Here is a 27,175-nt window from a genome sequence, read left to right as displayed (position 1 = left end):
AATTTAGACCAGTGCTCGCCAGATCCCGACAGTTTTGCTTTTTTGTATGCACGTTTACGCCTCCGAATACACCGTCGTATTGCGCTTGTCATCCATGGGACATCTCTAGGACGTACAGTAACAGTTTTATTTGGAATAAGGTTTTTACATATCGGTTATGTTAGAAGCGTACGCATTGACATCTGCGTTGAAACACGATTCCCAATCTGCTGACGAAAGACTTTGTCGCAAGAGGTCAAAGTTGCATTGATCGTACATCCAAATAAGCCTTGTAAACGTAATTGGCTTAGGTTTACAGAATTTAAGAATACAGTACGTGGGACAATGATATCTGAGCTTCTGTTCCAGGAAGTGATCACTGACACCGGAAGCTACAACAGATCTTGGATTAGAAACGAAAAAGAGGTCAAGTATAGAGCTTGAGTTCTCTGTAAAATGCGTAGGCTCTTGGATCAATTGGGTGAAATTATTTTCTTGACAAAGTGAGGCAATTTTTAAATTGGAGCGTTGGTCCATAATGTTCCAGTTGAAATCACCTGTTACGATTATGTCATGAATACCGGTATCGATTGCAAGAGAAAATGAATCGCCTAAAAGAGTGTTGTAGACAAAGTCAGAACCTGGGGGACGGTAGAAGGTTCCGAAAAGTATCCGTTTGTTGTTGCGAAGAGAGAGTTCAATCCAAAGGCATTCCAATCGATTGGGTTCGAGGTCGGGTCTACGTTTGAAGTGGATGCAATCCTTAACATAAATCACCACTCCGCCATGACTGTCCCCAAATCTGTCTTTGCGAATCGGTGGATGGAAAGAATGTATAAGAAGGTCATCATTTGAGATGGAATCATTTAACCAGGTTTCAGTGAAAGCTAAAATATCAAAGTCGGTCAGCTCAGACGCAAGGATATCGATCTTGTTGTAGATGCTTTGAACATTATAATGGACGAAAGATAAGTTGTTACTTAGACTCAAAATATCAGAAATACCAGAACACGAGGAGACTGAAGAGATAGAAGAATGTCTGGGAGATGGTCCAGGATTTTTGTGAATATCACCAGCATTCATAAGTATTATGTATAACCAGAGGTAAAAAGTAACTTGGAAAAAGCACCATATAAGATTCTGGATAAATATGACGTTGGTAATATAAAGTGAGGTATTCGGGTGCACTCTCCACGAGGGGTGATGGTTATAGTGTACTGTATTATATGTATGAAGTATGTTATAATATACAGAAAAGACAGAAAACGTGTTATAGAATAAGCACAAACACCAAATCATGTACAGCGAAAGCAGAAAGTGCGAGTGGCATCTATAGCAGATCATTCGAGATTCAAACAGGTGCAATTCTTACATAGAAAAGATGCCCAACATAACTTACAGGATGGGAGTAGCCATTCATAGCAAGATGCGTCTCCAGCCTCATTAGGATACCGCCAGGAGTAATGACAATAAACCATAAGTGACTAACCATTGTCAAATGGAAACAAGTAATACATATTCCTGAAGTATCCTTTGATTACTGCAAGACTGTATCTAGAAGTGGCGGGGCAAAACTTAGCCAGGGCAAGCTGAGTTACTGAATAGGCAGTGATAAAGAAGGGGAGTAAGAAATAGAATAAGCAGGACATGAAAAGAATCAAAGACTTTTATCGTGAATGGCACACGAAACATCTGATAGTATCAAAACTAATTTCAGTTTAGTAATTTACTGAAAAAGTGCTTTAATAACTTAGCGGACTTAGACTCTAATGGAATCATTGCATAAAACAATGTGGCATCTACGTTTACAATGATCAATCGATGCTGATTATAACTGATTAAATATTAATGAAGATGAATTTACAGAATTATAATCAAGTACGCTTTAGACTTTTGATCGGTCACAGGCATAAGGCGCAGAGAAACATCCTCAGCAATATAGAAATAAACAAAGTATATAATTTATTAATGTGCGTATATATACTGCAGTTATACTGCTATCCAAAATGAGTGAACCTATCTGTACATGATACTTCGGGATACATCGTAATAACTTTGACTAAAACTTAAAACAACAAGTTCTGTAGTCAATATCAGAGCGAGAAATCAGCTTAGCTACCAAGTTGGGAAGAGTTGTGGGAAGCAGTGATACTGTGGAATTCGACGGCGAAACAAAGAGTTTAAAGCGTTTTCTTGGAATTCCGTATGCGAAACCGCCTACCGGAGACAAGAGGTTCCAGAGACCGGAGCCGTACGGCAATTATACGCAGACTTACAACGCAACATATTTCAGACCACATTGTATGCAAAGTGAACTTGTGAACCCGTCTGTAAAATACTTCGGAATGAGCGAAGATTGTCTGCATTTGAATATATTTATTCCTGGTAATGCATTGCCTTCAGAAAATAAATACACTGTGATGATTTTCATTCATGGCGGGAGTTTTACATTTAGCGGCGCAGAAGTATTTTCCGGGGACAAACTCAGTGCTTTCTTCGATGTCTTGGTAGTTACAATAAATTATCGCCTTAATACATTTGGATTTTTAAGCAACAGGACGGCTTCTTCCGGAAATATGGGTTTATGGGATCAAAAACTTGCAATTAAGTGGGTTCATGATAATAATGCAGATTTTGCGGGTGACCCTGATAATGTGACTTTATTTGGAAATTCTGCTGGTGCGGCCAGTGTCGTATACCAAGCGCTAAACCCTACAAACAAGGGTCTATTTCGGCGTATAATCACCCAGAGTGGAAGCCCACTGGCTGCATGGGCACAACAATATAACCCGAGTGAAATGTTTGCAGACTTTGTGTCCGAAGTAAACTGTAGCACAGGTCAGCATGTATACGAGGACGTTCTAACGTGCCTTCAGTTAAAGGCCGCGGAAGAATTGGTTACAACCCGGTTCAGCCCTATTGTAGACGGCGATTTCATAACAGAAGGTCCTTCAGTGACATTTTCTCGGGTAAGCGTGAACAGCTCGTCCCCGCTTAATTTGTTTACCGAAGTCGACTTTTTATCCGGTGTACAAAGTAAAGATGGCCTCTTTGTACTGGAGACATTTTTTCCAAGGGATATTTCTAAAGGTGTGGGTAAAAATGTATTTAAAGACCAATTTATTCCGCAAGTACTACTCCATTTATACGGTAGAGCAGTACCCCAAGTTTTAGCACAGTCAATTATCCACAAATATACCGACTGGTCAACCCTGATGATACTAAAATAGTAAGAGATAAAATGCTAGATATTTCATCTGACATTGCATTCTTCGTACCAGCAATAAACACTATTAAGAAGAACAAAAGTTTGGGAAAGCCTGGCAAAACGTCATATTTTTACGTATTTGATCACAAGCCTTACCTCCTGCAGACGCCGTATTGGTTACAAGGTGCAAAACATGCCATGGAGCTGCCGTATGTGTTTGGGCTGCCAGATTCGATGAAAGTTGCTGCAGGATTTTCTCCAGACTCGCAACTGGTAATTCCTCCAGAAGAGTTGAAACTGTCATCTATGTTTTCAGCATATTCTTTATAAAACTAGCTCATGCCGCGGATGTACTCGGGGATGCAGTTGAGTTTAATGGAGTCTAAGTATGATCCTAGTTTACTTTTTTATCTGTCCAGTCCGAGTCATTGAGCGTTAATTATGTTATATATTACAGAGACCCGAACTCACCAGTTCAGATCGATGTACAGGATGTACCCCAATGGCCGCGGTATATCGATTCTCAGGCATCTCTAGAATTTTCTTTGAGTATGACGTCATACTCTATCAAGAACCACTTTAGAAGCACTTTGCGGCATCACGTATGGAATTCTGGACAAATCTTGTCCCTTTGCTGGAGAAATGTGAGACATGCGTGGACCAGAACTGCACTGAAAACCAACACTCATTGGCACAATCCGTGAAAACTGAGAAAATCTTTTAATTTTATATACTTAGTATTTATCGGAATGGTAATTACATACATGTGAATTTCTTAGTATATTGCTTCAAATGATGGCATATATCCGGCCAGTCTTTTTTTATTTTTCAGCTTTGGGGATTTTATGTTTATAAAATAACTCTGTCATTAACAAATCATTACTTAAGGTGAATTTAACTTGACATAACTAGTGACAAATGCACGTTAAGGTACGTTATTTTTTTTTTATATAAAAACAATACTTTCGATTGAGATGCATCCAACAAATATATTCTTATTTTGTAAGCTGGGTATCAGCTTAAGGTAATGGACCCGTATACCATCTCGACATTATCCGGTAATTATGAAAAATAATTTTCTGTTACTGGCCAAAGGTTGTACTTAAATCCAAGCTCCTCACAGTGGTTACCTTCCCTTGCGTTCATTAATTATGTACCGTAAGGGGAAGCAATCGCTGCGGGGAGTTTGGCCTAAATCGCCAACGGAGGATACGAAATAGCACGGAAATAGCCGATTGTCATTACGAGTCCATTACCTTAAATCATGAATTTATATCAGATATACAGCTCACTTTATCAAGATCATTATATGCACTGCTGCCAGCGTGTACATTCTTTTAGTATTATTCTCCACAATTCTGGACACAACACAATGTATTAGATAAATTGTGCAGACTGAGCCAACACCAAACTCAGCTGAACCAGTATGAAATAAAATGAAACATCAGAAGATTCAAGCATTTTGATATGTTAAATTTCAAACTATCAGTAATCAAGTGATTTTATATTGGCCCATTATTTGTCTTCAGGCAGTCGTATTGACCACCTGCAGCATTGTACCAATACGTACGGCCACCCCCTGGGCCAATATCAAGGCCAATATGAAATCACTTTATCGATAAAATTATATTACATCTATGCTGCCTAACTGTAAAAAAGAAAAATGGAAACTCCACAGGTCGCATAAGAAGACAAAAATAATGATATTGCAGGCTCGGATTGATTGAGCCTTTTCATGAAAGATAATGGAAATACATACAACCGTCCACGCCCTCTCGCCCCGGGTTGAGCAGAACTCAACATTTGTACATGTTACAAGTTTTTGTTTTGTTTTGTTGGGTTTAACGTCGCACCGACACAATTATAGGTCATATGGCGACTTTCCAGCTTTTGATGGTGGAGGAAGACCCCAAGTGCCGCTCCGTGCATTATTTCTTCGCGGGCGGGACATGTTACAAGTACTAAAACAAAAGAGAGGGCCCATGAAAAGTGGTGTATAATTTCCACTTAAGATAATGGGCTTACACTGAACGAGAGTACAATGAGCAGAAGTAAATAAACTGGAATTTAAAGAGGGGATCTGACGGTACGGAACCTGCATATCACAGAAACTGCCAAAGACAAAATTAAAAAGCAGGCACCATATCCAAGGGATAATTGAACAATACACAAAGCCATGAAAGCGGGAGTATTGGAACCACCCAAACCGAAATGTTCAAGTTGAAAAACTGAACAGTATCAATAACACAACATATATATCATGCTGAACAGAAAGGTCGAAATACAACAACTTTGACAGAATGTATGGGGAGCAGTTTTACTACCGCCACACGGCACAAACAATGAAAAACTCCATGGCCCTCGAAACAACACAAAAATGAAAATGTTACAGTCTCGATTTGATTGGGCTTGTCATGATCTAAACTTTTCAAATACAGAAGCCTAGAAATTTTAATATTTCTAAGTCCTTCAAACAACTAAAGATTCTTTTATTTTACAAACGTGAATTTTATGAAAGTTTTGTTGATAGATCTATCAATAACTGAAGTTCTTGGGCCTGTTTCGCAAAAGTTCAGAAGTTTCTTCCATAGTTCTTTCCTAAGTATGGGCTTTTACATAGGATATAATAAGTATCATGTTAAGAGGGTGTCTATGATATATCTACCTTGTTTTCTTCGGATAGCTGAGGAGTTAAAATGATACAGTCAAACCTGTGTTAAAGCCCACCTCTGAACAGAGACCACCTGGCTCTAAAGACCACATGTTTTGTTTCCCATTTTAACATAATTACAGTGTATTTTGACCTGTGAATAAAGACCACCTCCCAATAAAGACCACATTTTGGCTCTCCCAATGGTGGTTTTTATAGACAGGTTTGACTGTAGTTAAAATGATCGTACTCATATGCCCAAGTAGGCTTTGTGAATTTGGACCCTGGTATGTTATGACCTGTGTTCGCAAAAAATCAAACATGAATATCTATTAGATTACTTCCCTTGCACTTATACACTGGAGAGGAAAATGAAAACGGTTTTAGACACAGTGTCATAATTTGAGCCGCACCATGAGAAAACCAACATAGCGCATTTGCGACAAGCATGGATCCGCGCAGTCTGGTCAGGATCCATGCTGTTCGCTTTCAAAGCCTATTGCAATTAGAGAAACCGTTAGCGATGTGACAGGAAAGGCCGTACCGGCGACAGTAACCATCAGAACAAATCAACACCCTTTACAATATTTACAAATTTATTTACAAAAGATGATTATTAACAATGAATAGATATGAAAAGAAAAAAAAACGATTATAAGAAAGAAAAAAAAAGAAAGTTCAGTATCTCTAGATACAAAAGTTCTTATAGTCCATTCTAATCTGACGTGACACAGGTCTTTAATGTAATTGTGAACTTTAAGTAGCACAAACAAAACAGATTTTCTAAATTCAGTCCCTTTAAACCGTGAATACGTTGATTCCGTGTTGGCTCCCTATGGTGGTAGGTGATTGCATCCCTGAGCTGACTTCAGAGGATAACAAAAATCATCGTCTTTGCGGTTTACGGCACAACCATGGGACGAAAGCTCTGCGCTGGGAATATCACATCCAGGCGAGTGAAGACAAGTGAACCTCGGGCATTGTACTTCCGGGTTATGACATCACCAGGAAAAATCGTCTGGCGGAAGAAGCTAAAATATATAACATATGGTAAGCACCATAGCAAAACAAATAAGTCAGGGCATAAAACTGCTCCTTTGGGTACACCATACCTCCGTAGGCTCCCATAAATAATACGTGCTACTTATACAAAATATATGTGCTACTAAGTTCAGACGTCACGTGATTAAAATACGTCACTAATTACTTCCATTATTACAAAGATTACTTACTTAAAAGACAAAAGTTAAAGTATGAAAAAGATATGAAAAGTATATGATGAAACATTATAGATACGGACATGATAAACTGCAGCTATTATTTACAACTACAAATTAACAAAATTCAATATAAATCAAACGTTATATCATAGTTGGCATCCATATAATATCAAATGCCATACACTACAACGGACATTAATTAGATGTGCTATAGACTGGCACACAATTACAAATTACAATAATATATTACATACATGGTACTAGACTTGCCATATATATTTATACATAACAATACAATGCAGTAATGGCGTTCCATAATTAACAAAAATGTTTGACATAAGTTTTTGAAACAAAGTACTTTATAAATATCATGTTACAAATTTCAGTACAAATTTTACATCTTATATAAACGAAACGTTTTAGATTCCTCTTTCGAAATAATTTACAAAAGTCTGAAAAATTTAATAAATTATCCTAACATACCGAAACTAGCCAAAATCATGTGCCAAAAAGTAAATGTTACAGAATTCGGTAGAATGAACAAAAATTTACCAAATAAAAATCGTAATGCAAAAATCATACAAAAATCTAACAAATAAATTTCTTACCTCGATCGAGCATAAATTTCTAGCAAGAAAATAATTCAGACATAGATTCGTCTATAAAGTCGTAAGGTGGTGTGCGCAAGGCATATCTAGTCCAGTCTATTTAAAGGGTAATGTCCCGCCAAATACTAAATTTCATGGGATTCACGGCTAAGCCGTGAGCTATGACTATTGTCATTTTCACGGGATTCACGATATAGCCGGGAAATCTAACTACTTTGGCGCGAATTTAAATTGACAATTTGAGGCCCATTATAGTGGTTTTGGGGATAAAAACATACATTACTGAAGTTTATAAAATATCAACTTTCTTGTTACTGAACCGAATTTAATGAAATTTACATGGAAATTTAAGTTATGAAATACAGAAAAATATTAGAGGTATTTTATGCATGAAATCTGACATTTACCTCAATAACTCAAAAATTTACAAAAAGATGATGCAATACCTGCATTTACACTACAGATAAAATAAGGCCCGTATGTCAATTTGTGACAAGCGAACAGCTTGGATCCTGACCAGACTGTGCGGATGCATGCTGGCCGCTAAGGTGCTATGTTTGTTTTCTCATGGTGCGGCTCATTTTTTGTTTCAGAACAAAAGCAGTTAGGATATATTCATAAGTGTATGATTAACCTTTGCTCTACTGTTGTAGATGTTTTTGTCGGCTGGTTAACCTTTAACAATCAAATAGTAAAATGTAGTATCACTTAGTATTTTATAGCGAAGGTTCTACATTCGAGTTTGCTTGTAACAAAATGTTACTTTTATGAACAGGCCTGCAAAGTAGCACTTCAGTGGATTCCATCCCATTGTGGACTTGCAGGCAATGAAGAGGCAGACAAACTGGCTAAGCTAGGAGCTCAGTCAGAACAACCAACAGAACCTGTGAGTTACAAGGAGAAAGTCACCATCATCAAGGCACTAACGAGACCAAGGATGGAGGAAGATGCTTTTCATCTCCTTGATCGGTCTGAACAAGTGAGGATGGTCAGGCTCCGCTCAGGGCACAACAAGCTTAATGCTCACATGTACATGAAATACAGACTGACATCATCGCCAACTTGTCCATGCGGTGAAGAAGATCAGACTGCGGAGCATATACTTCAGAGATGTAAAAGGCATGACCAGGAGCGAGTTGCGACTTGGCCGATAGATACCTCAATCCACCAGAAACTGTATGGAGGCATTGAGGATCTTCGGCAAACCACAAGTTTCATCGAGGCTACTGGTCTGACAGTGTAGATGCGAACGACAAGAAGAAGAAGATGAACAGGCGTTGTAATACATGACAAGCAGGATTAGTAATTGCTTAGTATTACCTATACCTAAATGTATGATATATTTTAACCATTGCTCTGCTAAATTTCTAAAATGCACTGGTCCGTCTTTCAGTTTGGGAAAACAAGTCAGTAACTGAATGTGTCCACTCGAGGCTAGACTTACAAAGTCTGTTGAGATCAAATAGTCTGTAATAATATTAATTTCTTCACACTGACACTAAATTATTTTCTCAGAAAAACATTTTCTCTCTAGAGACAGAGGCAAGAGATATTGTAAATTTTTTTAGAAAGTGGTATCAGAGAGGATTGAATGAGGATTGATTTTATGGCCAGGTGCTTTACATTCAATGAACGACTGATGCCAGTCTAACTCGAGGCCATAACAATTAAATTCAGGCGTTACACTACAGGGTGCAACACATAAGCTGTTTAGTGTTGCACTTGAAGCCATTTTATATAAATTCAGGCGTTGCTAGGCCGCAACACATAAATATAGACGTTTCACAAGAATTTTTACCGTATTTTTGTTGTACATAAAAATGCTACTTTAAAAACCTGTCGAGTACATCATTTTACGGTCTGCTGAAAAAATGACGTTAGTGGTCATGTTTGAAGATTTATTCTGCAAAATGGAGAAAAACAGAGAATTGGAAAAAATACTAGTCGGTCGGAAATATCGTCAACTTTAATTTGGGAAAATTTCATATCAGTCCGTTGAAAATCAGTAGGTGGCGCATATTACCTTAAGCTTACACATTGCACTAGAGGCCGCATCACGTAAGTTTAGGCGTTGCACCCGAGGCTACAATACGTAAGTTTAGGCGTAACACTCGAGGCCGCAACACTCGAATTTGTACCGACACAAGCTGCTAAAGTTTAGATCATGTTGTTGTTGTTTTTTTTGCCTATTAACAATGCTTTTCACAATTGAGCTAGCTTCATCTAATTAAATTCACCTCCTAAAAACTTCATCCTTATCGCCAATGCTTGAGTAGGTTTTGTTTATATGTCATGGATCATCAAAACAGATATAGAAAAGAACGAAACATAATCGTCGTATTTTGAGGTTGCCTCACGGTTTCTCAGGATAATCTGAATATTGAGAAGAAGCACGAGCGATCTGAATGTTTTCCTGAAATTTAAAATTACGTCAATAAGAGCAAGCGATTAGTCCTGTACTGAATTCCCAGCCTCGTGATGTTTTGGTATCAGCCAATATTATTATTCACGTGCACGATACTTTCCGCCAAAGCATCGCCTTCCTAATAGATTACTGTCAGAATAATCTATCAAAAGTGCAACTTTAGACCAATTTGTGTATAAATGACGAAATATCATATTGTGGTATAACACGAATGTAACATCCGTATTGTTTTGATCAATTTGACTTTACATTCTCTGATGCATGACGTGACTTAGATGATAATACGCGAAGGATACCGAAAAAAAGTTTAGAAAAATGTGCCCTGTTTTCATGACTGTATAAGTGAATTGACCGTAAATTAGATATAGCGGAAATTTTTCTTTACAAGGAGATTTATAATTTGTTCAGTAAGGTAAGAAAAATATCGATACAATTTATTGTTCTAATTTGATAAATATTAATACGATTGTGATTTAATCGTGTACACCAAAGTTATGATTTTCATATCCGTATCAAAATTTAACAAATCAGTATACGCAGCGGAAAGATAACTGTATGGGAAACACAAACACTTCAGATTGGTAAATGGCTTTATATGACAACAAAGCAGAAAATAAGTGATTTATTTCTAAATGAATGTGTTCGAATCAGTTGTAAAAAATTATAAAATATTTAAAACGAAATTTGGTTTTGAAAAATATTTGATCAGTACACAAGCAAAATATCTTAAGTATATAATTAAATTCAGAACGGGAAATCACAGACTGCCTATAAAAACCGGTTGTTGGAATAGAATCCCTTTCGAGTTAAGAAAAATGTACATTACCGGTATGTAATCAAAATATTGGTGATGAGTTTCATTATCTCTTAGAATGTTCAACATTTAATATTGCAAGAAAAAAATCATTAAACCACAACATATAAGTAACCCTAATATTATTTCATTTGAAAAAAATTAATGACAACCAATTTTAATTATCACGTTCAACATAGAAAGCTATATATGTTCATTAAGGAAATTATTAAAATATTTGAATGGTGTTATTAATACAGTGATTTACGAAAGCGGTGATATATAAATACTTTTTGTCAGGCATTATTATCATTATTATGGATGTATTTTTATGGCTATATATACTATATTGCAAGGAACATCTCCCTTTGTATAACAATGTTAAATGTATAATATTTAGCCTCACTGACATGTCCGTATTCTTTTTGCCTTGTATTATTATGTGTATCATGAAATGAGAGTAATAAAGAATCGATTGATTGATTGATTGATTGAATTGTAATAAGAAAGTGTTTCCAACTTACCTTACATTCCTAACTGCGTAACTTTATTTATTTTTAGGGAGGTTTTCAGACTGAATGTAATCTATTCTTGCTACAAACTACAACAAAAACACAGAAAAACTGAAGTGTGCCCTTTTAAAGAAGTATTCCAAAGTTCTAAATTGCAAGAAAAGATAAACTATAAGACCAGAACTTAGATTTGCACCTTTAACCGTTTCTGCTTCAGAAAGAACTCCCACTGTGATGATTCGCAATTTTTTTCATACGGATGAGCAAAGGAAACAACACACCATAGGTTAATTACACCCACAAGTGATATTCTGACTCAGTGCCAAGTTCATTACAAACAGAACAAACTATATGCTAGTACTACACGTGGATGCTACTAATTATAGATCATTTTTCATAAGCTTCAAAGCAGGAAAAAGTACGATACGCATGCTATGCTAAATGAATGTAAATTGAAGCCTTCAAAATTTCATATTAAAATGGAATGGCTCGAGTTCTTGTATTTTCTCGTAGCAACGGTGATATTGATACCGGGAGTTGAATGTTCAGAAATTAACTTAACTTTCAAACTGGGTAGCATTACTGGAATAAGTGAAACTGTGGAATTTAATGGTGGAATGAAGAATGTGACACGTTTTCTTGGAATTCCGTATGCGAAACCGCCTACCGGAGAGAAGAGGTTCCAGAGACCGGAGCCGTACGGCGATTATTCGCTGCCTTACAACGCAACATTTTTCAGACCACACTGCATGCAAAGTGAGACTGCAAACCCGTCGGTAAAATACTTTAAAATGAGCGAAGATTGCCTGCATCTGAACGTTTTCATTCCTGGTAATATATTGCCTACTGAAAAGAAATATGCAGTGATGATTTTTCTTCACGGCGGAGCGTTTTTTTACAGCGGTGCGGAAGCGTTTTCTGGAGACCAACTTAGTGCTTTTAACGAAGTCGTGTTAGTTACAGTGAACTATCGTCTAAATACATTTGGATTTTTAAGCAATGGGACTATAGCTTCTGGAAATATGGGTCTATGGGATCAGAAACTTGCAATTAATTGGGTTCATGAAAATATTGCAGAATTTGCCGGTGACCCTGGAAATGTGACATTATTTGGTAATTCTGCAGGGGCGGCAAGTGTCTTGTATCAAACCTTAAATCCTACCAACAAAGGACTGTTTCAACGTATAATCACCCAAAGCGGAAACGTGCTTGCCCAGTGGGCACAGCAGTATAACCCAAAAGAAATGTTTGCAGAATTTGTATCCGAAGTAAAATGTAACACGCAACAGTATGACGACATTCTTAAGTGCCTTCAGTCAAAGACCGCGGAAGAATTGGTTACAACCCGTTTCAGTCCTGTTGTAGACGGCGACTTCATCACGGAAGATCCTTCTGTCACATTTTCCAAAGTTAGTGTTGACAGTTCATCTTCTTTGAGTTTGTTAACCGAAGTTGACTTTTTATCCGGTGTACAGAGTAAAGAAGGCGCCACCACTGTGGATAGGCTGGCGGAATCTTTTAAAGCTTTCGGCGTGGATATTGCTAATGGTGTGTCGAGAAATATCTTTGAAAACCAGTTTCTTTCGTCAATGTTGCTTCAAATGTACGGTGGAGTAGTTCCACGTGCATTAGTTCAGTCAGTTATCCAGCAATACATTGACTGGTCAAGACCTGAGGATACTAAAATGATCAGAGATAACATGATAGATTTTTGGTCAGATGTTGCATTCTTCGTACCAGCTATAAACACTATCAAGAAACACCAAGCTTTGGGAAAACCTGGAAAAACATCGTATTTTTACGTGTTTGACCATAAGCCGCCTTTTGATCGGACCCCACTTTGGTTAGAAGGCGCAAAGCATGCCATGGAGCTTCCGTATGTGTTTGGGATGCCAGATTCACTGAAGATTGCTGCAGGGTTTCCCCCGAATTTTCCACTGGCAATCCCTCCATTTGACTTGACGCTCTCAAGCAACATAATGAAAATGTGGACGAACTTTGCCAAGACAGGGTAATGTATACTTAATAATTCAGTATATTAACATCCCGAAATCGAGAAAAAATTACTTTTGACAAAATCAAAGAAAAAATATTTTCATAGCCATATTGCCACCTCATAGTGTTTTTAAAGACTGCACAAAGTTCTTTTTCAAGAATAGGTAGTATATTAATAATAATAGGCCATCAAACAGCGGGTACAAAACCTTTATTGTATTTACTTGAGTAGAATTTGGCATCCATTTGTTTCTCAGTAAATATATAGTCAGAGTCAACGCGTGCTCAAAGATGCAATGAGTGCAAAGTTTTATTATTTACTTTAAGCTTGCGCTAAGATTGAAACCGTTATCTGCATGGCAACAGCGCCTGGCAACGAAAAATCCAACCATTTTCCTTGTTGCTCTACAGCCACAAACCTTCAATACAGACTGTCGTACACATTTCACACATTTTGATTTAATATACTGGATCACACGTGATAAAATATTCAAGTCATGGCCCTTTGAATGATTTGACTTATAATGAATTTTCTCCATCTAGGACATTGTTACGATATACGAGTAAGTTGAAACATTAATGTTGTAATGAAACCTTTATTACATAATTTCAGGAATTATGTCTTCCCCGTAGATGGGAGACATATTGTTTTTGCCTTCGCCGTCCGTCTGTCCGTCCGCAATAAGCTTGTCGCTTTCGCAGGTCAAACTGCTGGCTGCATTTCGACGAAACTTTACAGGAGTGATCAGTACCAGGTCTAGTTGTGCATATCGCCGGCACGTTCCGCTTCGCTTCACAAAGTGGCCGCCAGAGCTAAAAATGGAAAAAAATTCAAACTGCTGGCTGCATTTCGGCGAAACTTTACACAGTATGTTCTTTTTGCCCAGTTTTCCTAGTAGAAACTACTAGGCCCTCCCTGCTTACTTGTGAAGCAATTAACCTTATCATTATATAGCAGTAAAATTCTGGTCCCTATAGAGTTATGGGACAACAGGTCATCACAATAGTGATTTATTGTGGTGTATTTGTATCTGGATCATTTTGATCTGTACATGTATTGTTATAGCTTGAATCTATTACAAAAGGAGCTCTGTGTTATTTATAATTCAATATTGTGAAATTTATTTCAAAAAGATGTGTTTGTTTACAATTGTGGCAAATGAAAACGTCAAGTAAAATTATTATATACCTTAAGTATTTTGTATTTTCTAATTAAGCCCCGAGTTTGATATTCTATATCATCTAAAAATAATATTATAAAGACACGGCTACTAAACGCTAGCGCCACCACCAAATTGTGGTGATAAGGAAATGAGCTATCGACATTTCCGTGGTGCAGCTATCGCCCGTTTCTATTTGTAAACAGGTGAGTAAAATTTATATTTTATCTTATGTTTTTATTGATAGAACTTTTTTCGAAAATCGGAGAATGTAGTTCCGTGTAACAACACTTTTACTGCAGGTTGGCTGTTATTTCATTAAAATATTATGCAAATTGTGGTGTCAGGAGCTTTTCTCCCGAATCTGACTGTGGCACATTTTCATATCGGTCAGTATTCGAACACCATTCCGATGAATAGACACACTGTAAGAACATACCTGCGCATGCAAATGGTGCAGAAATGATAAATAATCATATACGCACACACCATGAATAATAGAATCTCGGGTTAGAAGAAATATACCAGGATTTTTAAAAGTGGTGGCGCTATAACTCTAGTGATGGCGCTGTTACGACATTCAATAATACGAACTGCTGACGCGTCCGGAACAAAACAAACACAATATTTTTTCTAACTGATAATTTTCCTGCAAATAATTATGTTATTAAAGAAAGAAAAACACGATCATAGTTTATTTACCTTTATGAAACATTCTCTATCCAAGAAAAAAAAAAAACAAAATACTCACAGACCCTTGGGACTCGTGTAGTCAAAGTAAATATTTTCCTTTGTTTAAAATGTTAATGTAGAATTATTTCTAACCTTTAAATATTGTACTTAAATACAAACGTAAGTGTACTTTAAATTCGGGTAAAGAAAAATAGTAGCAATACCTTTATTTCAAACGAAGATTTGTGTCCAGGCAATAATTTGAAGATAGTGTAGAATTTATTTTTATATTAATATTCTGAAAGTTACTTTCCTTTGTTTTTATACGTCTTTTGCATGTCATTGTAAACAAAAGACCTTACTTTCACAATTCTTTCTGAAAAGTAAATACAGTACATTTTCAATTCCAATCGGTTAAATATGATTAATCAATAGAGCTTAGTTGTACAATCTGAATCCATATATATGTTGATTATTTTATGTATGTATTTTGTTGAGTAACGTAATTTTATTGTAGTGTGGGATAGGTTGATATCATCGATTATTGTAGAAATTTCCGTGGCTTGCAGACAGACATTTTCATATATTAAAATTGAATATATTAGCCACTAATCATATACAACATCGCCACCACTACAGTATAGCGCCACCACTTGAGTGATAACGCCACCACTTTCGAAAATAGTCGTGTTTTAACTTTTTACAGTGTTTTTCGTAATTCTTTGATGTATGGGAATACGTGTAATTCATTTCTACACCATTTGCATGCGCAGGTATGTTCTTACAGTGTGTCTAGTCATCTGAATGGTGTTCGAATACTGACCGATATGAAAATATGCCACTGTCAGATTCAGGAGAAAAGTTCCTGGCACCACAATTTGCATAATATTTTAATGAAATAACAGCCAACCTGTAGTAAAAGTGTTGTTACACGGAACTACATTCTCCGATTTTCGAAAAAAGTTCTATCAATAAAAATATAAGATAAAATATAAGTTTTACTCACGTGTTTACAAATAGAAACGGGCGATAGCTGCACCACGGAAATGTCGATAGCTCATTTCCTTATCACCACAATTTGGTGGTGGCGCTAGCGTTTAGTAGCCGTGAAAGAGTACTATTTACATGAATTTCCATATTCTATTTCCTAATTAAACTGCATGACCAAGATCAAATGCATAGAGCATCATGTGGATGTTTAAAAAAATGGAAATAAACATTCATGTTATATATAAAAGTCGTAATATGACTAAACCTTCAGTTTTAAAAGAAAATCATTTTTTAGCTAAAATCTGGAGTCCAGTCCCTTTGAGAAAGCGATTAAGTTTTAACTGTGTTTCAGGCTCATTTATTGTAAAAGTATTAAAGGCACTAACCTGCAGATCTAACCATTTATGATCTAACGTGTCATACAGAATTTAGGTGAAACAGTCAAAGTCAGATGAGCGAACTCTGTTAAAAATAAGAAAAAATACCCTTATGATTCACATCATTTACGTAGTTTACATGATTTTGAAGAAAAAACATGTATCTTTAATTTAGATGTTGCTGTTTTGAAAGTTTTGATACTGAAATGTACCAATAAATATTTATATATAACTTAATGGTTGTTCAGCGAAATATAGTACAGTCCAACTTTGTTCAAGTGCTCCAACTTGCTCGGCCATGTACCAGGCTGGACACGATTAATTCTGCCTTTGCGACCAGTGTAGATCATGCTCAGCCTGCATATTCGTGCTGTCTAATCATGATCTGCACTGTTCGCCATTCAGCCAGTATATTTTTGGTAAACATCCCTTTTAACAGTTAATGGTACTGTTCTAATTGAAAGATGGACATGCAAGTTCATTATAGAAATATAGCAGTGTAAGGGTTAAAAGATTTGCTTTGATAGATGATGTAATAATGTCTTATAAGTGCTTCAAAACAGTTCTATTAGCTTGAACATGCTTGGCATCCGCGTAAAATATGACGGTATATCCTGCTGTGTCAAAAGTGTAAATGCGTCACAAACCAGCACTAAATGATATTCGTGTTAAAAAATTATTTATCTTTTTTATATATATTGTAGACTTTTATTTAAACTCATTAAACATTTTATACTTGTTGGATTTTTGAAGCAACCTATCTGTAATATTTTTTCCGTAACAGTTTCTATATGTTGTGGGCTTACTTTGCAAATGCGTGGCTTTGAGGCTGTGTTTGTGGTGCTGTGCTTCCAAGAAATCTACCCTTACCTATTATCTTTTATAATTCATTGCTAAAAACATGTTGAACAATTCTCCTCTTTGGCGATCTTATCAGTACATCTACGGCACATATTCTGATAAGCCACCAGACAGCGCAACTGATAAATCCTATTCCTAAACTTACATTGATTTATATAGGAAAATGATACATTTACCATAGAAAATGTCATAAATTACACATTTCTTTTTATTCTATTATACCATCCCTGATATTTCCTTAAAAAAACAATTCAATACCTTTACGATGGTATATTTTTCTTCAAAATAAGTCAATATTTGGTTGCTTCTAAATTCGTTTGAAAAAAAAGTCTCTCAAATTCAATATACTCCCTATATATATTTGGCAGAATTACACGATAACCCTGTTTTTACTGATAATTTTTGATGGAAATATTAAAGTTAAATTTCCATCCCTGATATATTTGGAAAGTTCCTGCCATGCACATTCTAGACATATATTTTATTATAAAATAAGTTATTTCTTTCTTGCTTCTAAATTAGTTTAAAAACAGAGTTTCAACGCCTTCTGGATATTGACAACAACGTGCTAAGTTTTACGGTAAGATAGAGCCGTATCGGAATAGGAATACATGATTGTATAATTATTTAACAGAGTTTAGCATGATTTTTAGGTGCCTTCCGTCTGACAAATGTTCATTTAAAAGTTGTTGTTTCTTTTTAAAGTTTTCGTGGCATTTTCCTTTGAAAATACTGAGATTTGTTTTTAAAAAATTCGAAAATAAAAGTGAAAGCAGCTTTGTAGTTGCATTACTGTAATAACCAAAATAATAATACAATATTTTTATTATGACTTAGTTTTACAAAATGACTGGGTGTTTCAGTAAATTAGTTTTTTTAAACTTTATTTAATTAACTTATTTATTAAATTATAAATTTAAAGTGTCATTTTGGTCAGGTTGCATTCTGTTTCTTGTATACATGTATATCATCGTGGCACGGGACAGCGTATTGTATTGACAAAATATTAGCATTATAAATTTTATGGTCATATGCCTTAAATCAGTGTACGCAGAAATTAAATTATGTTAATTATATTCTAAAGGGACACGTATGTTGCCATCCGAATCACGGCATGTATGAATGAAAGGTAACATCGTGACACGTGCCGATGTATGACATAAGTATTTGAATTTAAATGCGTGATTTGTGTCAAAGTAGCGGATTGTATCAGTGAATTAGAACTAAAAGAAAATTGACAAGATAGTGGCTATGATTTGTAGGTTTTTTTATACGCACCTTATAAAATGTTCCAATAATTAAATGGGATAACCAATTGTAAAAAAATCTCGCAAAGAAAGAATTGAAATGTTCCTACATTTTTCGAAATCTAAATGGCTATAATTTTTGACAATGTAGTACTAAACTTAAATGCCTTTCAAAAAATTAATATGAGATTACAAAATTGATAGCAGTTTTCTAGTGCGTGCCGTTTTACGCCAAAAAGATGTTTATCTCTTAATTAGATGTAATTAACAGTGGACAGATGCACATGTGTTTCATAATGAATGGGGAATCGACAACTAATAATTACCACCTGTGTTCATTTGGGCCAACATTTTAGGTTTTTTTTTATGCCCCCGAAGGGAGGCATATAGTTTTTGAACCGTCTGTCCGTCTGTCGGTCTGTCCGCAATTTTCGTGTCCGGTCCATATCTTTGTCATCCATGGATGGATTTTCAAATAACTTGGCATGAATGTGTACCACAGTAAGACGACGTGTCGCGCGCAAGACCCAGGTCCGTAGCTCAAAAGTCAAGGTCACACTTAGACGTTAAAGTTCATATTTCATGATAGTGCAATGATGGGCATGTCCGGTCCATATCTTTGTCATTCATGCATGGATTTTAAAATAACTACGCGTGAATGTGTGGCACAGTAAGACGACGTGGCGCGCGCAAGACCCAGGTCCGTAGGTCAAAGGCCAAGGACCCACTTGGACTTTAAAGGTCATATTTCATGAAAGTGCATTGATGGGCGTGACCTGTCCATATGTTTGTCATTCATTCACAATCACTCTAACATCGGCCATAACTATTCATTCAAAGTGTCATCGGGGGCATGTGTCATCATGTGGAGACAGCTCTTGTTTTTTCATGTTTTACCCTTTATTAAAAATAATAAGTAACAAGGAAAGAAAATAATTCTCAAATTAAACTATATAATATAATTACGTATTGTCCGTAAGTATTGACCTGACACTCATGAATATTCCGTATGTTTTCGTAAATAAATTTTCGGTGTCCGAACCTAAACAACGATATAACTATTGAAATGCTAATTATATACCACCATGTATCATGCGGACAAAGCGTTTTGCCACTAACCGCAGGGTAGTGTGTTCGAGTCATCTGTCTGACAATTTTTTAATATATATATTTTTTTTCTGTAAAAGACGGAAAACGTGTCACACTTATCATGATTTATCAACGAAAAACTCTACTATGGTGACCATTCTTCTACGTACTTAAAACCGTTCTACGAAATGTCGTTTAAAATCTTCAGGACCGGGTAAACATTCATAAAATAATTTAACTATAGATACAAAAATACAAGCACAAGGAATTATATTTTATATTTCATCGTAAAAAGCATTAAAACAGCAAATTCTAATGTGTGTCCATAACATAAAGTTTGTAAGTATTTAAGTTTTAAAGCAATTTGAAAAAGAAAATGAAAAACCCGCCAGTGAAATGACCACGAAAGAACTTAAAACAAGACTGAAATCACTAGGAATCACTACAAAAGTTACTCCGCAAAGCTACTGATGCTTATTGATAAGTGTGTGTTAAGATGATGCAAAGATAAGGACTCTGAAAATAAGGGGAATGGTGTTGGAGATGATATATTATAAACAGATGTGCAGATATTGTATATAATGTACCTAATTCAATATCATCAAATTTCATAAGAACTCTATGTTTTATCATAGCTGCATGCGTACATTTAAAACAGGGTATAGCCATTCATCCATACATCATACACATGTATATTTTCTTAAATACCAATACATGATAGTATTAAAAGATGTGCAATGAAATTATTGAATAGATTTGGTAAACTTGATAGATCTATCCGCTTGTCATTCAGTCTGAAGAATACATCAATTATTCAAAAAAAAATCTGATTTCTGATCTGATAATAAATACTATCACAAAACATATCACTATCTTGTATTGAAATGTTTTCCTCTCGTACAGTTTAAATACTTTTGTTGGATTAAAATTTCAGATCAGAAATCTATAAATCTATAAAACGAATAAATTTCTAATGAAACACTTGCGTATTAGGTGCGAAAAAGTATCCACTGTTTCGTTGCAAAGCACAGAAAATAAATTGCTAAAATATTTTGTTTAAAGAAAAACATCAGCCACAACATTCACATTCCGAATAAAGAATGCTATTATTTATATTAATTGAATGTATATAGACAATCAAGCATGTAAGAGATGATGTCGTGTTACTTGATCACTGTTTGAGATAAGAGTTATCAAAGCGCTAAGGGGAGAAAACGCTAACAGCGAAACTGACTTAATCGTAGTATTTGCACACTTCCTTCCCCTGATAAGTGAGGAAAATTTCTCAGTATGGTATTATAAATGAACATGGCGTATCTGTCGTGTTCTAACCAACATACAAAATATCCACAAATACACAAATGCAACAGAACATAAAAAAGAGAGAAATAACAGAAAAATCTGAGGTCTAACTGGATTTAGAACGCATACCACGTCAAACTATGTATTTCAGGCCGTACCATTTCATTTCAAACCACAGTTTGTGGTTCCCATATTCCCTTAACTCACTTTTTTAACTCGAAACTCACTTTTTTGACTCGAAACTCACTTTTTAAAATTTAACTCGAAATTCACTTTTTTTAAACTCGAAACTCACTTTTTTAACTCGAAACTCACTTTTTTAACTCGAAACTCACTACTCGAAAAACAGAAATCCTCAATAGCGATATAGCGTCATCATTACCCTCTTGTTTACAAAAGGATGTCCCTCTTTTAACACTGCAATTTTTGGTTAAGTTGGCTTATCAGTACTTGCTAATGGGAATGGATTGAAACTTCACACACTTGTTCACTGTGATGATCTGACATGCAATTCATAGATTTCATACTTCTACTTTGCATTTTTATATAAATTAAGCCCCTTTTTCGACTTTTATATTTATTCAATTGACAAGGCTGTAGAATGAAGCGTTGATCAATGTCCTCTGGCGGCTCTTGTTATTGATACATAGTTAACAGAATGATCGTAACACTAAGTAAATGCCATCCAAATTAATTGCCTTATTTTTTCAGTTCACTTAAGGATAATCATCTTTAAGATACGTAAGTGCTTTTTTGCATTGTTTTAATTCATCACTGAACTTAACGCAGTATCTGTTAAAAACCAATAATTACCGGTATGTTGTTAGTACCAGGTAGATAAATGGTTTATAGCAGTGGAAGAACAATTCATCAGATAATAGTTTGTACTGTTTTTCAATGTTTGTTTTTAAGAGTTTTACTTCAATTTTGACCACAATTACTGTATGTGCTTGTGAACATGTAGAAAATATTCTAAGTATTCTTATAAAACAATGCATTAGATAAGGGGTTTGACATTCTTAGTACATTTTCATATGTTTTTATTGAAAAAGGGAAAATATGGGTGAATTCGTCAATTTCACAATAGATACACTACTTATTTGGCAGATGTGAAATAAGTACATGCGCACTTGTCAAAGGACGCGGCTTGAAGAAGCTGCATAAAAGTTTTTGGTATTTGATCTTTTCAAGGAAAAATAAGTTTTCTAATACCACTTGCATTTGGTCTCCATTAAATGTTCATTAACATTAAGTCACTGTTAAATTTTCATTGTTAGGTAGGTGCATTTTCTTACGGGTGGTGATCAAATATTCATGCATCAAGGTTTTCATTGGACAGTTACATATTTTGTGTGTGTTTTGTTTAACATAACACTGACACGAAAATGTGTCATTTGATGATTTTCCAGCCTTTCTGGTACTAGAGGAAGAATCCAGGTGCCCCTCCATGCATGGTACAAGAGGAAAACACCAGGTGCCCATCCATGCATGGTACTAGAGAAAGACCTCAGGTGCCCCTCCATTCATGGTACCAGAGGAAGACCCCAGGTGCCCCTCCATGCATGGTACTGAAGGAAGACACCAGGTGCCCCACCATGCATGGTACTAAAGGAAGACCCCAAGTGCCCCTCCATGCATGGTACTAAAGGAAGACCCAAGGTGTCCCTCCATGCATGGTATTTCCATGCATGGTATTAGAGGAAGACCCCAGGTGCCCTTCCATGCATGGTACTAGAGGAAGACCCTAGGTGCCTCTCCATGCATGGTACTAAAGGAAGAACCCAGGTGCCCCTCCATGCATGGTACTAAAGGAAGACCCCAGGTGCCGCTCCATGCATGGTACTAAAGGAAGACTCTAGGTGCCCCTCCATGCATGGTACTAATGGAAGACCCTAGGTGCTCCTCCATGCATGGTACCAGAGGAAGACCCCAGGTGCCCCTCCATGCATGTTACTAAAGGAAGAATCCAGGTGCGCCTCCATGCATGGTACTAAAGGAAGATCCTAGGTGCCCCTCCATGCATGGTACCAGAGGAAGACCCCAGGTGCCCCTCCATGCATGGTACCAGAGGAAGACCCCAGGTGTCCCTCCATGTATGGTACTAAAGGAAGACTCCAGGTGCCCCAACATGCATGGTACTAAAGGAAGACCCCAGGTACCCCTCCATGCATGGTACTAAAGGAAGAATCCAGGTGCGCCTCCATGCATGGTACTAAAGGAAGATCCTAGGTGCCCCTCCATGCATGGTACCAGAGGAAGACCCCAGGTGTCCCTCCATGTATGGTACTAAAGGAAGACTCCAGGTGCCCCAACATGCATGGTACTAAAGGAAGATCCCAGGTACCCCTCCATGCATGGTACTAAAGGAAGACCCTAGGTGCCCCTCCATACATGTTACTAAAGGAAGACCCTAGGTTCCCCTCCATGCATGGTACCAGAGAAAGACCTTAGGTGCCCCTCCATTCATGGTACCAGAGGAAGACCCCAGGTGCCCCTCCATGCATGGTAATAAAGGAAGACTCCAGGTGCGCCTCCATGCATGGTACTAAAGGAAGACCCTAGGTGCGTCTCCATGCATGGTACCAGAGGAAGACCCCAGGTGCCCCTCCATGCATTGTTTCTAAAGGAAGACCCCAGGTGTCCCGCCATGTATGGTACTAAAGAAAGATTCCAGGTGCCCAAACATACATGGTACTAAAGGAAGACCCCAGATGCCCCTCCATGCATGGTACTAAAGGAAGACCCTAGGTACCTCTCCATACATTGTTCTAAAGGAAGATCCTAGGTGCCCCTCCATACATGGTTCTAAAGGAAGATCCCAGGTGCCGCTCCATGCATTGTTTCAAGCACAACCATCCAGCTAGATGGCTTCCTCACCCGAGAGTTCTGCACCACAACCAAGGTTTCCAACCCACAGGAGTGAGTTTAAAATTTAACTCGAAACTCACTTTTACAACTCGAAACTCACTTTTCTAACTCGAAACTCACTTTTTTAACTCGAAACTCACTACTCGAAAAAAAAAAAGAAATCCTCAAATTTATTCGAGCCATAGGTAGTTCGAACCAACTGAATTTCAAATATAATTAGGTGAGAGGTTGGAGGGGCACCTAGATTTGCCCTTGCCCGTATGGCTGTTTGTCTGTACGTACGTACATCCGAAATTGTGTCGTGCATATCTAAAAGAGTATTTTGATTTAGGATCACCTAAACTTACAGGATTACTATTCAGTATCAGCATGTGAAGTTGGGTACTTGGGTTTCGTTTTAGGTTTCACTTAGACAGACCAGCAATTGCCCATGAATTAGTCAAAATATGCTACGTGTATAAAATTTGGTGTAGCACGCACCTCAAAATATATTTGATCTAAAGACATTAAACCTTACAGAAATCATTATTCAGTATGTGAAGTTGTGCACCTAGTGTTATGTAGAGGATTTCACTCAACCAGACTAGTGTTAAGACCTTTATCTTATTCAGAAATATTAATACAATTTAAGGACCAAGAAAATTGTGTCGCACCTACCTCGGAAAGATCTAGAGTCACGACGTTAGTGGATATATACTCAACATGCAAAGTTGTGCACCTGGTTTTGTGTTTGGGATTTCTCAACCAGACTAAAATTATGGAGTCATGAAGCTATGCAGGAATGTTGTGCACCTGGGGTTTATTTTAGAAATAATGCCTCCTACATTCATCCCTCACCCCCTCTCCATCACACGCACACTCCATGCTTCCAAAACATGAAGATTTTACTCTTTCTTTCTTTTATCTTGCGTTTCTTTATGAAGCTTTTGGTATCTATAAATCCGCCCCTTCCCTCCCCCCGCCATTCCGTCATCCCCGGATGACTCGTTACCCCTACCAACTTGAATATAAAAATTTACTTGATCTTGCATTTCCAACAAGTAACATATAACCGTATAGTGACAGGATTTGCGGGCACCTGTGTCTTGCGGGCACACATGAGTTTAAAATGGCACCAGTACGTACCGTGCGCGAACATTAATTATTTTCCTCAAAATTAGTAAGCTTTCAATTTGCATAGTGCGTACAAGATTGCTAACTAGACAATATTTTAGAGATGACATTTGTTTTTCTAAGGTTTCAATTAATGTAATAGAAATGATGCTGTGCGAGGGAAACAAACAGAACATGCGTTATACGTTATGTTCCTTTCGCCTTAACACTTTAAAGGAGGATGTGCTAACGAAAAGATCCATTCATATGAATATCGCACTCCGTTTTGTTAAAAATAATTACTAATGATGTACGATCGAAGCGAGCAGAAAATTCTCATGAATTAAGCTTTTACTGCATAGAATTAGATGTTAGGAGGTGCTTGACGTGGCTCTCCCCTACCACTGTGAATCCGATAGAGTGTACTATTCGTTTCAGATATCGAGGGTTCAATGCAATAAGGGCGTATCTACATATGATTATTATATGTAGATACGCCCTTATTGCGTTGAACCCTCGATATGATAGATTTGTATTCTTAACCCCGTTTTTATTAAGTTTTACATAATGTTTGTGTATTTTTAGGAACCCAAACTCACCAGTTCAGATAGATGCAGGTGTTCCTCAATGGCCACAGTATGATATCGATTCTCAGACATATCTGGAATTTTCTTCAAATACGACGTCTGTAAAGAACCACTTCGCGGCGTCGAAAGTGGAATTCTGGACAAACCTTGTCCCTTTGCTAGAGAAATGCGAGACATGCGTGGACCAGAACTGCACTGAAAACCAAAAGACGTCACTGGCACATTCCATATCAAAGAACATCTCTTTGAATTTTATATACTTATTGTTTATTGAACTAATGTTAACACATGTGCGAATTTTCGTGTAAGCCTTGTGTCAAATTACCGTACCAGTACAGACATTGATTAGCGGCAACATCACTAACAAGAACATTTATAAGGTAAAAATAGAAAAAGCTAGCGAACAGAAAAATCATACGTTTAGAAATAATAGTAGTGATACATAACACATGATCTAATTTAGTCACAACTTGTGTCATGTTATTAGTGGACCTTAAACAGAATATGTATTATTAGTCAAGGACTGTCAAAATTAACTTTCCTATCCTCTACTTTATAGTTTCTAATACGTCTCCAGTTATTTGCAAAACGCAGGAATAACTTTTTCTTTTCTTTTCTTTTTGTTTTTTGTTTCTTTTCTTATCGCCTATTGTTTGAATATAGCTTCCTCAGAACTACTATTAGAATAAACTTTAAACAACTACTTCTTATTGAGGTTTTTATTATATCGTTCACGATACAGCGGTTTTCGACATGTAGTCAAGAATAAGTGAGCGACTTAGAACCACCATTGCTCTCTTATTTTATTGGGATTCTATAAGATTCGTTGCTAACTGAAATTTTCGTGGTTAGACACATCTGTTTGCAGACTCCAAAATCGCAGATCCATTATATAGTTTGTAGTACCACATTTGTGCTATGTGACTGATATAATTTTCAAGTAATAAAAATAAAACTGTGAAACTGAATGTCTGGTGTCGAGTAATAAAACATCCGGACCTTGAGCAATAGTTTTAACTATTGATTGGCAAGCCATTCTGTACGTCTGTGCGGTATGATCGGCCTATACATTTGTCGTAGGACTGCAGTTAACACTTCAAAACATATCTGTTAAACTTTATATCTGACATTTAATAAAAGACATATCGAATGACTGTTTTCGGTCAATAAGTGTACTGGTATCAAATGAAACGAACAATCTGATCAATGTTTATGGTTGTTTCTTTTTTCTTTTATAACAGTCAAGATGTTGTTTTCCTTTATCATGGCCGCCATACGGCTGCACGGTTATATTGCGGTACTCGGCGCTAATTCCTCACAGCCAGGTAGTCCGAATAACTCGGTCGGCTTACCTTTGATATGTACATAGACACACCAGCTAGTCCAGCGCACCAAGGACTTCTTCAGTCTATATAAAAAAATATGAGGTTGCACACTTGTGATTAACTCTTTCCTATTTTTACATACCGCAAATAGATGTAGATAGTCATACAATTTAGATTTAAACTGCGCAGTTCATAAAGAAGGAAGATTATAAACA

The 27,175-nt window shown here is 36.7% G+C and overlaps 2 protein-coding genes and 1 long non-coding RNA gene across 4 annotated transcripts; 2 read left to right on the top strand and 1 right to left on the bottom strand.

The window, feature by feature from the left end:
• The first annotated feature begins 1,926 nt into the window (after positions 1-1,926).
• LOC123553506 (acetylcholinesterase-like) lies at positions 1,927-4,156 on the top strand. Its single transcript, XM_045343206.2, has one exon. The coding sequence runs from the start codon at positions 2,283-2,285 to the stop codon at positions 3,207-3,209; it is 927 nt and encodes a 308-aa protein (XP_045199141.2). The 5' UTR covers positions 1,927-2,282; the 3' UTR covers positions 3,210-4,156.
• A 6,066-nt stretch (positions 4,157-10,222) lies between these two features.
• On the top strand, positions 10,223-26,603 carry LOC123552184 (neuroligin-4, X-linked-like). Of its 2 annotated transcripts, none has more exons than XM_045341635.2 (3): positions 10,223-10,502; positions 11,445-13,406; positions 25,634-26,603. In XM_045341635.2, the coding sequence occupies exons 2-3, from the start codon at positions 11,830-11,832 to the stop codon at positions 25,941-25,943; spliced, it is 1,887 nt and encodes a 628-aa protein (XP_045197570.2). In that variant the 5' UTR covers positions 10,223-10,502; positions 11,445-11,829; the 3' UTR covers positions 25,944-26,603. The 2 variants fall into 2 exon arrangements, with proteins under 2 accessions (XP_045197570.2, XP_053397692.1); XM_053541717.1 differs by lacking the exon at positions 10,223-10,502 and adding an exon at positions 10,777-10,918.
• Positions 13,587-17,483, bottom strand: LOC128556468 (uncharacterized). The gene is made up of 2 exons (XR_008370696.1): positions 16,599-17,483; positions 13,587-14,203 (listed from the first exon to the last, which is right to left on the bottom strand). It is a non-coding gene; the product is annotated as an uncharacterized LOC128556468 (long non-coding RNA).
• Positions 26,604-27,175: the final 572 nt, after the last annotated feature.

This window comes from Mercenaria mercenaria, chromosome 4 (genome assembly GCF_021730395.1).
Source record: "Mercenaria mercenaria strain notata chromosome 4, MADL_Memer_1, whole genome shotgun sequence".
Taxonomy (NCBI): Eukaryota; Metazoa; Mollusca; class Bivalvia; order Venerida; family Veneridae; genus Mercenaria; species Mercenaria mercenaria.
The sequence above is the reverse complement of the archived record's forward strand: the minus strand, read 5'-3'. Positions and strand labels throughout refer to the sequence as shown.